The sequence below is a fragment of the Malus sylvestris genome, chromosome 5, assembly GCF_916048215.2.
Source record: "Malus sylvestris chromosome 5, drMalSylv7.2, whole genome shotgun sequence".
NCBI classification, from domain to species: domain Eukaryota; kingdom Viridiplantae; phylum Streptophyta; class Magnoliopsida; order Rosales; family Rosaceae; genus Malus; species Malus sylvestris.
The window spans coordinates 29,765,318-29,775,656 of record NC_062264.1 but is presented as its reverse complement, the minus strand read 5'-3'; the positions used below and the strand labels follow the sequence as shown (position 1 = coordinate 29,775,656).

At 37.9% G+C, this 10,339-nt stretch overlaps 1 protein-coding gene and 1 long non-coding RNA gene across 2 annotated transcripts; one reads left to right on the top strand and one right to left on the bottom strand.

Annotated features, from left to right (window-relative positions):
• Nucleotides 1-4,390: 4,390 nt before the first annotated feature.
• On the bottom strand, nt 4,391-5,868 carry LOC126623889 (uncharacterized). The gene is made up of 2 exons (XR_007623926.1): nt 5,733-5,868; nt 4,391-5,131 (listed from the first exon to the last, which is right to left on the bottom strand). It is a non-coding gene; the product is annotated as an uncharacterized LOC126623889 (long non-coding RNA).
• A 739-nt stretch (nt 5,869-6,607) lies between these two features.
• Nucleotides 6,608-10,134, top strand: LOC126621582 (uncharacterized). Its single transcript, XM_050290121.1, has 10 exons — nt 6,608-6,956; nt 7,468-7,544; nt 7,837-7,916; nt 8,052-8,112; nt 8,394-8,461; nt 8,585-8,666; nt 8,768-8,851; nt 9,006-9,083; nt 9,380-9,499; nt 9,761-10,134. The coding sequence occupies exons 1-10, from the start codon at nt 6,716-6,718 to the stop codon at nt 9,941-9,943; spliced, it is 1,074 nt and encodes a 357-aa protein (XP_050146078.1). The 5' UTR covers nt 6,608-6,715; the 3' UTR covers nt 9,944-10,134.
• The last annotated feature ends 205 nt before the right edge of the window (nt 10,135-10,339 follow it).

The following is a 10,339-nucleotide window of genomic DNA, read 5'->3' as shown; positions in this document are numbered from 1 at the left end:
CGTTGGCCGGTTCTCGGTAGTTTCGGGATTGGTCAAGTATGGTACAAACAAGTATAATGCAAGGGTTTGCGATTAGAAGACTTTGAACCACTTTGACGCACAGCCATGGCTGATGTGCCGGTAGTAACTCGAGAAGAGGCAAGGCTTCTTTGCTTCTCCTCCTGGAAAATCGATGCATAGGCATGACGAACAGTTGGAAAAGGGTTCATCAACAGACGCTGCCCTCGAACAGCACTATAGGAGTCATTAAAGTCCCATGAGAAACTGCATCAACTTGTTCCTCTCATTCTTTGCTCCACAAGTGCAAGAAATGGAATCACTGTAGGACGACAACTCATCCCATAAGCTTTTCATCTTCGTGTAATATGCAGCAATAGAGAGTTGATCTTGTGTAAGCAAAGCAATGTCCCGTTGTAGTTGAAAAATTCGAGGAGCATTACTTTGACAATAGCGCTCATGCAATTCCTCCTAAATTGCATGAGCGTCAGTCATATAAAAGATACTATCAGCAATATCCGAGTCAATGGAATTAATAATCCATGTTACAATCATGGCTGGATGATCAGAATGATGAATAAAAAAAGGGTTGGAAACATTAGCCTTTGTATCGGAATTGTTTCTAGAAACAGCGTCGGTGGCCATGGCAAACAACGGAAAAGAATATGTGAAAATAACAGAGAAAAAAGGCAACGGAAGGAACTAGGTTTTCAGCCTAGCTCTCGATACCATGTAAAAAGGTGCAAAGAATATTTTGCAGAAGATTAATTACTTCAATTGCTACTAAGAGACTGTTGATGCACAAAACCGGAGGTCTTGGAACAACGTAAATTCAACCGTGAATATGCAAGTAATATAAATAACACAAGATGTATCGTGGTTCACCCTAAGGTTTGGGCTACGTCCACACTGATTATGTATTTATGAGAGGATTGTGAGGGAGAGAAACCTCTGTAATGTGAGAGGAGGTATGAGAGGGATGAGAAGGCTTCAGAATTGGTCTCCCCTAATTGTGAGGGTGAGGGGTCATTTTATAGAATAAGGACTCCTCACTTATTACATATTTGCCCCTTCCTTTATCACATAATTACATTTAAGTCCCCCGAGTATTTATACGAGGTCTAAATACGAGGCCCTAAATATGGTATAAACAGTAGTCCCCCAAGTCTTCAGTCAAAAGAGTCTTTTGGCTGGAGATTTGAAATTCAGTCCATGTGTGGGTCGAAGTAACTAGATGTTGTCTTGAACTGATGCTCGATATGAGGCGGTGCTCAATCTGAAATGATGCTCAACTAGAAGTAGCACACGCTGCGAGGCTGCTCGGCTCGTGGCTTATGTTACCTTGGTTGGCTTGGCTTGCGGCGTTTGAAGGTGAGGGAGTCCCTTTTATAGAATAAGGGCTCGCTCCTCAATACATAAGTGATGGGTTAGGAGTGCTGCTTACGGCGAGGCGGTTGCTCAGCTGGCGGCGTTGCTCTCTAATGATGGTGAGGGAGTCCCTTTTATAAAATAAGGACTCGCTCCTCAGTACATGAATAATGGGTGCTCTCTAATGAAAGTGAGGGAGTCCCTTATATAAAATAAGGGCTCGCTCCTCCATACATAAGTAATGGGCTAAGTCCCCCAAGTATTTTTCATGAGGCCCAGTTGAGGCCCAATATATGGTACATAATGTAGTCCCTAAAGTCTTCGGTCAATAAAGTATGTTGGTTGGAGACTTCAAATTGAATCCATGTATGGGCCGAAATGGCGGTTGTTCGGATGCGGTATTTGTATACCCTGCACTGAAGCTTTGTAGGTGAAGCTTTGCAGCTGGAGCTCTGTAAATGAAGCTTTTGAAGCTGTAGCTCTGTAAATGAAGCTTTCAAAGCTAGAGCTTTTGTAAATGAAGCTTTTGAAACTGATTGACATGAGTGATGATAATGAATGTTTGATTGACATGAGTGATGCTCATGGATGTTGACATGAGTGATGCTCATGAATGCTGACATGAGTGATGCTTATGAATGTTAACATGAGTGATGATCATGAATGTTTATGTATGATTGTCATGAGTGATGCTCATGAATGTTTATGTATGAATGACATGAGTAGTGCTCATGTATAATTTGGAGTACTAGGCGTACTTTTGATCACCTGGTTGGTGGCATGAAGGAGAGTACGGGTTGTACATTTCATCACCTGGTTGGTGGCATGAATGGCTAGTTGCCAAATTAGAGTACGGGTTGTACATCTCATCACCTGGTTGGTGGTAATAGTGGCGGGTTGCCGAATAATTGTGGAGTACTGTGCGTACTTTTGATCACCTGGTTGGAGCTATTTTGGGCTTATGGGCCTTCGCCCTCCACACAACATTCTAACTCTCATGCTATTGAGAAATTTCTTAAACAATTTTGCTTTGCATCTTATTTTAAAATAATCAGAATCGTTTATATTTTCATAGCTAAAAGTGCATGCAGTTTTTTCTTCATGGCTCTGTTTTCTGACATCTGTTTCTCTCTCTAACAAGAAGTTGCTTATTTTCTTTGTTTCTTGGGAGTTTTTCAGTCGGTAAGAGTGGTAGAAGAATGTACACTAAACTAATTTAAATTATGTACGCGGAAGAAGATTCAAACACGGGATTCTATTTGAATCTCAGGTGCAAGGGTGAATACTTTTAACGAATTAAGCTACAAGTCGCTTTTTTTTTTAAATTTTTTTCAGTACATTGATATTTTTACACTAGGGGAGGGGGAGTTTGGCTAAGCCATACAATGGGCAACCTAATTTGGTATCGAATTCGCCATCCACGAGATTCCAACCTAAGACCTCTCACTTTCAAGTTAATAGGAATACCACTAGACTGTAGTACTGAGTGACCCATTTTTCTATTTTTTTTTAACAAATGATAGAATAATGTACACTAAACTAATTTCAAATATGTACGCGGAAGAAGATTCAAACACAGGATCTCTGTTGAATCTCAGGTGCAAGGGTGAATACTTTTAATGAATTGAGCTACGAGTCACTTACTTTTCATTTTTTTTATTTTTTTTAGTACATCAATATTTTTACACTAGGAGAGGGGGAGTTCCGCTAAGTCACACAATGGGCAACCTAATTTGGAATCGAATTCGTCATCCATGAGATTCCAACCTAAAACCTCTCACTTTTAAGTGAAGAAAAATACCACCAGACTTGCAAGTTGCCTGCTCAATTACCTTATTAAAAAAGCGTGCCACTTCAATGGAATAGACAAACCATGTAGGCAAAGTTTATTTTATTATTTTATTTTCATTTCTAACATCTACTTAATTTTAGCCTTTGACGAGCTCAACAAATCCTTCTTGTGCCCCTTGGAGGTTTTAGAGATGATGAAAAACAAACAAGAAGAAGAAGAAGAAGAAGAAGAAGAAGACGGAGAAGCTGATTTTGGGCGCTCCTTTGTCTTAAGGACAATATGCACTTCATTCACAATTTGCCGTATTGGAAGAATGTCTAGCGGGGCACTATTGTTGGCCCTGGCTAAGGAATACTTTGTAGCTACTGTAATCGTAGTATTGATAACAGCCTTGAGCCCTGCTGCTACTTTGGGGAACATTCTGGATATGCTGTACAATTTAACGTTAGACAGACATATCTAATTGTATTGTACTGGTTGACCACATATTTTCTACCCTGCAGTATTGTAATGGTTGATCAAATATTTGGGTGGCCTGGCCACACCATGCATGGAACAAAATATGTGTGTTTGGTTACGTTATTTTAATAGAAGGAAGAGCGGCGAGGGTTTTAGCAAGAATGGAACGTGAGAGAAGACATTGCGTTAGTATGAGGGTAATTAATTTGATTACTGTAGGCCAGGTGTAGTGAAATTTTTTAATTTTAAGTGACTAAGTTTAACCGCACTACATCCTTGAAAATTTGAATTGGATGTAGAGGCACAAAACATGACGAGTTTGAAGTTAACTGGAATGGCATCATATGATGAATGTTTCCATGCACTTGACTTGATCCAAAAAAGAAAATGCAATGCTAAATTGGCTCGGAGACGTGAACGAGGGCATCATTAAGATCGAGCAGTAAGAGTTTCTGGCCCCTCCATCCCCTGGTCTGGTGTCTCTGTCGAGGCAGCCTTACCTAAGAGTTCTTGTTCGCTCTCAAAGTACTACACATGCTAATTCCGGGTTTTGGTTTGCAGAATTGAGGTGTTGATGATGAGAGAGTAGAAGAACAAAATGGGTGATCTGAACCTTGAGTATTAAGATTAAGAATGCATTACCGAGATGGGTAGGTTAATTAGGAGTCGCAAGCATTTGATGGTGAAGAGTTGTGGCAAAGAAAACTCATCACGATTGGCAATTAGTGGCAAAGGATTGCACTTGAATCTTGATCGTATTAATTTGACATGAAATAAGCCAATGTATGTGTTTTATTCTTATTCAAAGTTCAACTTTCAATTAGAGTATTCTCAATCTCTTACTTATCTCATTATAATACTAGCTAAAAATAAGCAAGAAAAACAACGGCAAAATTGAGATCTTAATCCTAGTAAACGTCAGGTACAGGATACTCATATAGTGGTCTGTCCATGGCCGACCGCACAACCACCGTGCGAGGCACAAATAATGGTAGTCTGTCCTTGGGACGATACGGGCACTTCACATACGGGTGTTGACCCAGAGTCATACAACAAGCGCAAAACGCGACAAAGTTTTGCCCAGTGTGGCCACCAAGCTGATTACGACACTTGCAAAATATGTCAGAAAGCCAGGGCCAACAGTAGCACCACGTGGGACATGCTTCAGGTATGGGGCAATTGTGACTGAAGTGCTTCTTCTTCTTACAGCAAACTATGCAGAGCCTAGAAGTGCGCACCATCATCGTCGTCATCTTCTTCTTTGTCGTCCAAGGAGTTTAGTCATTGAGTCTCTGCTGATTTTCAAAGTATGTTTTGTATTTTCTTCATGATATCATTACAATTGTACAACAATATATAAGGAGATTGACTCCTTGATATACGCCATAAAGGTGGTTTAGGGAAGACAACCGATAAAATGGTTTAGAAAAGACAAGCTCCTTGAATTAAGAAGTTGACACAAAGTTGCTTGCATCCAATAGTCTCCAACATCCTTTGGTACAACGTTCTGTTTTTCTGTTTGTTTGCAGTTCCATAGTTAAATACAAAACTAAAACTAAACTAAATCCTCAAATCGCACAAATTAAGAAGCAAAAGAAAATTCCAACATGGGTATTACAAATACATGAGAGATATACAGATGACATCTCCAAAATAGGCATTAGCGAATCCTTCTCATACGCCTATCGGCCTATGTAATGTTCATGGACGGTTTTCTAATCCCTTCTATGTTAATTTGTGGCCAATTCCTTTCTAACTTACATCTATTCCTTAAAAACTTGAAAAACCCTCATCCAAACATCACAGCCTGGGGTAAGGAAGGCATCGTGGACGAAAACAGCACCAAGGCATATTAACGAGTTAAATACAAACAACAAAATTCAATTCCATTCCATTCCATTCAAGACAATTATAGCTTAACTTGTTAGTTGTTACGATAACCAATTAACTCATCCATACCAACTGCTTAATTTGCTTGAAATACTACGCTAGATCGAGGAAATAAAAATTATTCAGTGGCAATTGAATTCCAGATAATATAGTACTCAATTAGACAAACCAGATAATCTTCTTCCATGTCATGAATTTACCCTAAACCAGAAAATCAAGAGCATACCATTTATACGATTATTCTCCTCATCAAGCACTTCCTTCGCCGGTTCGGCCTGATTCTGCCCCTCTTCCACGTGGTACATGGCCTTGTCAGAGAGAGAGAAAGCAGAGAGAATAATTTGCGGGAGCTAGGGTTTTAGCGTTGGGGTGGTCAAAACGCCCCTTTTGTAAAATAGAAAATGTGATATAAAAAATGTGATATAAAAAAGTATCAAGGTATTTTAGAGAAGAGTAATGTTAGGTAGATCATTTGTTAAAAAAAAGGTAGACCAACTTTTTAAGGGATGGTTTGGGAGTGAGGTGCTTAAAAAAAAAACACCCATGAAAAAAAGTTGTGAGGGTTTTAGGTGTTTGGTAAACTGAAAAAAAAGGCTTATTTTGGAAGCTGTTGTGAGAATAAGTTGAAATCAAAGGAAAAAGCTGAAGCTGCTATTTGCAGCTTTGGAAAACTAGCTTTTTTTCAAAGCACACGGAGCTACAATGCTCCTTTAATGAAAAGAGCTACTATCAGAGTGCTTTTTTTTTTTTTTTTTTCTAAAAGCACTTTTACAAAAAAGTTTACCAAACACTCTGCTGATTTATTTTACAGCCACTTATTCTCACAGCACAGCCGCTTATTCTCACAGCAGCTTTTTTTCAAAGCACAGCAATACCAAACCAGCCCTAAATCATATTGTACCTATATTTCAGACACATTGAAAAATCTTTTCAACACTTAAATAATAATTCAATCATCAACTACTATTTTATATAATTTACAAAATATAATTTAAATAGATAGTTTCACACATTACACGAGAATAGAAAGAGTGATTATGTTACACTCAACCGTTATAATTTAAATAGATAGTCTCACACATTACACAAGAATAGAAAGAGCAAAACCCAGTTCCTACGAGGACAATTCTTTTCTTAAATCCCAAGAAGCCGAAAGGTATAAATTCAGAATCAATCAACTGAGATGAAGGTTTTAGAAATGTCTTGAAAATGGCTGTCCTCCGACTCCTCCCATCTTTACAATGCTTCTATTGCAGGACTCCTCAATTCCCATTTTTTCATTTAAAACTCTCAATTCCCAACTCTTCTCCGATTTCGACCCGAAACTGCAAACCTTTTCTGGCCGAAAATACAGGCATGGCTGTTCCCGAAGTGGACAAGAAATTGCTTGGAGAGCTTGAAGCAATGGGATTTCCGAGACCCCGAGCAACTCGAGCGCTTCATTATTCTGGTGAAGCTTTTTCTTGCTCTTATTTTCAGCTTTGGTTTAACAAGATTATATGTTTGAAGGACTTTGTGACTTTTTCACGGACATGGGAGTAGATTAGACTATTTCTCTAACTAGAAAAGAATTTGTGATTTTATAAAGTGTGCGTAAACTTGATTGTTGAAAGTGTTTAATGGTAGAGAACTGAAAAATTGTGAAAGGGCTTAGTCAGAACTCCTTCGTATAAAATGAAAGCTTTTCAACCTTTAAGATTATAGTTTGCTAATTGCTCCACTAATGGTGATTGCGCTGTCCGGATTTAGCTTCTTCGGGTTGTTTAATGAATATTCTTTTGAGAGGATATAGGAGTTTTATGTGTTTTTAAGGCTTGGATTAGTTGAGCTTGAATTCATGATCACATGCTGTTTTGAATTTTAATCAAACGCATTTTTATTTTCGTTAATTACTTGAATGCTTATGTACTATTCTCAAGTTTTCAGGTAATTTCAATTTTCTTTTATGCCCTTTTTACCAGGTAATGCCGGCTTAGAGGCTGCTATAGATTGGATTATTGATCACAATGATGATCCGGACATTGATGAGATGCCCTTGGTATGGTTTGGAATATTAGCCGGCGCTGCGCTTCTTTCTAACATTGCATATGATTTTTCACTGCTACAAACATATAATTTCCTGTTCGTTTAGGTTTTGGAGCATGAGATATTGTCCTGTTGGTTTTCATTTTGCTTTTGGTGGATCTTTATTTTATATGCTGGAAGAGTAAAAGATCTTTCAGTTGTATATATCATTCATTTTTTTATAGGGCGTTTGAAATCATTTTATCTACACATACAGTCACTGCATTTACTTTTGCAGTTTTGCTTAGTTGTTCAAATACGCACAGGTAACTGCGGACATTAACATTGAATCTCCAGAACCACTCTACATCACGGAAGGGATGAAATTGAAAGCACAGGAGTTAAGGTTACATTTTCCTCCGCTCATTAATCTTCCATATTTGATTTCTTTAAGTTGTCTGATATTTGAGACTTTTAAGAGTTGTCTTTCTAGTTATATCCGATTCCTTATTGTTGTTTTTTGTTTTTTCCTTATTATCAGGAATAGAGCACGCAAGAAGAAGGAAGATGAAGAAAAGAAATTGGAACGAGAAAGGGAGAAGGTATTAAAGAAGGATTCACTGATGAACTTTCGTACCGATTTCTTTTTCAGATTACAAAGTTATGCTTGCTAATGAGTTGGTTGTTACTGAATTACAGAGCATGTTATCCATGCTTGCTTGTTCTAATTCTTCGATCTTTTGACTAAAATTACAGTGGGAATTCTGTTTATTTGTTTGTTAGGCACCCTTTACATCCCTAACCTATATATGTCGTAAACTCAAGCTGAAAAAAGTACCTTTGTTTTCGGTTCTAACTAATCCGTATACTATGTTTGTTTCAGGAGAGGATTCAATCTGGCAAGCAACTCTTAGAAACAAAGCGAATTTTAGAAGAAAATGAAAGAAAACGGTCTGCACTATTCACATTTTTTTCTATTGTTTCTGTCTGGTTTTTTTTTTTTTTAGCCTATATATTACTACTTTGAGAATTATCAATCAACTTCTGAGTGAAACAATAACTTTATTTTCTCAGCAATATAGAGTTCCGGCAAGCTGAGAAGGAGGAAGAGAAACGAGCAAGAGAGAGAATTCGCAGGAAATTAGAACAGGATAAGGTGCTTGCTTAATGCTGATCCACTTTTCTTTTAGGCTTCCCTACCAATGGAGGCTCAGTAATGTTGCATTACTCAAAAAACTGTATGCATGCCCTTTGCAGTTAGAAAGAAGGACCAAGCTTGGATTGCCACTGGGACAACCTGCACCCGAGAAACCTTCAACACCTTTAGCAAGTGAAAAACAGGTACTGATATTTTGTCGTGACGTCTATAGACTATGCATTTAATTTTCCTATATAAGACAATCTCATCGAAAAGTACAATTCTTTTTTCTTCTGGGAATTGCAGAATGAGAATACAAAGTATCATTAATGTTCTTTTCCTGATCTTTAATATCAGAATCCAATTCGTGTCAGTTCTGTTGCAAAATCGGAACACATGAGAGAGTGTTTAAGGTCCTTGAAGCGCAACCATAAGGTAAATGACTCCACTCTCTGTACAACAAGAATTGGGATAGTAGCACTTGTTCGTACTGGCTGTTACAAAAGGGAAAATAATCTTGCTCCAAATATATGGCATGTAACTGAAGACTAATTTATTGAAGTATACAGTAATTATGATCTTAAACCCATCTTAAGCAGTGTTCTAGACGATACCTTCTTTGTCCTCTTTAAGCTACATTTTTATTTCGTTCAACATTGGTGTAGAACTAGTGAACTACCATTAATTTAATTGATCCACATTAGTCTATTGGTTTTCTTTGGTTGGTCTAGGATGATGATGCTAAAGTGCGAAGGGCCTTCCAGACTCTGCAAATTTATGTGGGAAATGTTGCAAAGAATCCTGATGAAGAAAAATTCAGGAAGATCAGACTCAGTAATCCGTTGTTCTTGGTAAGCTTGTGTTGATTTGTCTCTTCTTTTTCCCCAACAAGTGAGTGTGTGTGTGCGGCGCGTGTTTGTTTTGAACACTAGCTCATTGGCTATATAGCAATGCTGATAATCTGGTAACTTGTGATGATTGTGTGTGTGTGTGTGCGTGTCTAGAGTAGATCAATATAATGAAATATTTCCTTTATAAGTAAAATCAGAAGGTTTTGAAAGATAATAACGAACAGTTGTTATATATTGTCTAAATTTTTATTTCTTGAACAGGATAGAGTTGGCAGTTTGGTTGGAGGAATCGAGTTTCTTGAGCTCTGTGGATTCGAGAGAACAGAAGGGGAAGAGTTTTTGTATCTTCCTCGGGACAAGGTTGACATGGCCACATTATACTCAGCTGCTTCTCATCTGAAGAATGCATTGACGAACCCCTTCTTTGGCCTTCTGCAGTATTGATGAATTGTTTTCTCAAGGAATATCATGTTAAAGTTCTGACATTGAGCCTCTTGCCTTGGTCTAAGAATTTTACTTTGGGGAAAATCAAGAACATGTAAAAATGAATGTAGTTTAATTTGTTTGATCTGGTAGCACAGTAATTTAATTTGTTTGATCTTATGGAACAGTAATTTTACACACTTTCACCGACATATCCTTTTTCTTTTCTTACAACCCAGTTTATTTATTGCCACTGGATTCAAAGAAAATCAAGAGGCATAAATAAACAAGGGTGTGCAGAAGGAGAAAATCAGCGTGTGAAAATCATTTTTCCTAGAATAATACATTCAAGACATGAATATCTTATGAGTAGAGTTGCCACTACTACATTTTGGGGCCTAATTCTAGACAACTCAA

Bases quoted from the DNA above. Each gene is read 5' to 3' on its own strand.
- LOC126621582 (XM_050290121.1), top strand. From the start codon at position 6,716: ATGGCTGTCCTCCGACTCCTCCCATCTTTACAATGCTTCTATTGCAGG. The intron at 8,113-8,393 runs GTATTAAAGAAG...TGTTTGTTTCAG, and splicing joins TGGAACGAGAAAGGGAGAAG to GAGAGGATTCAATCTGGCAA. The intron at 8,462-8,584 runs GTCTGCACTATT...TTATTTTCTCAG, and splicing joins GAAGAAAATGAAAGAAAACG to CAATATAGAGTTCCGGCAAG.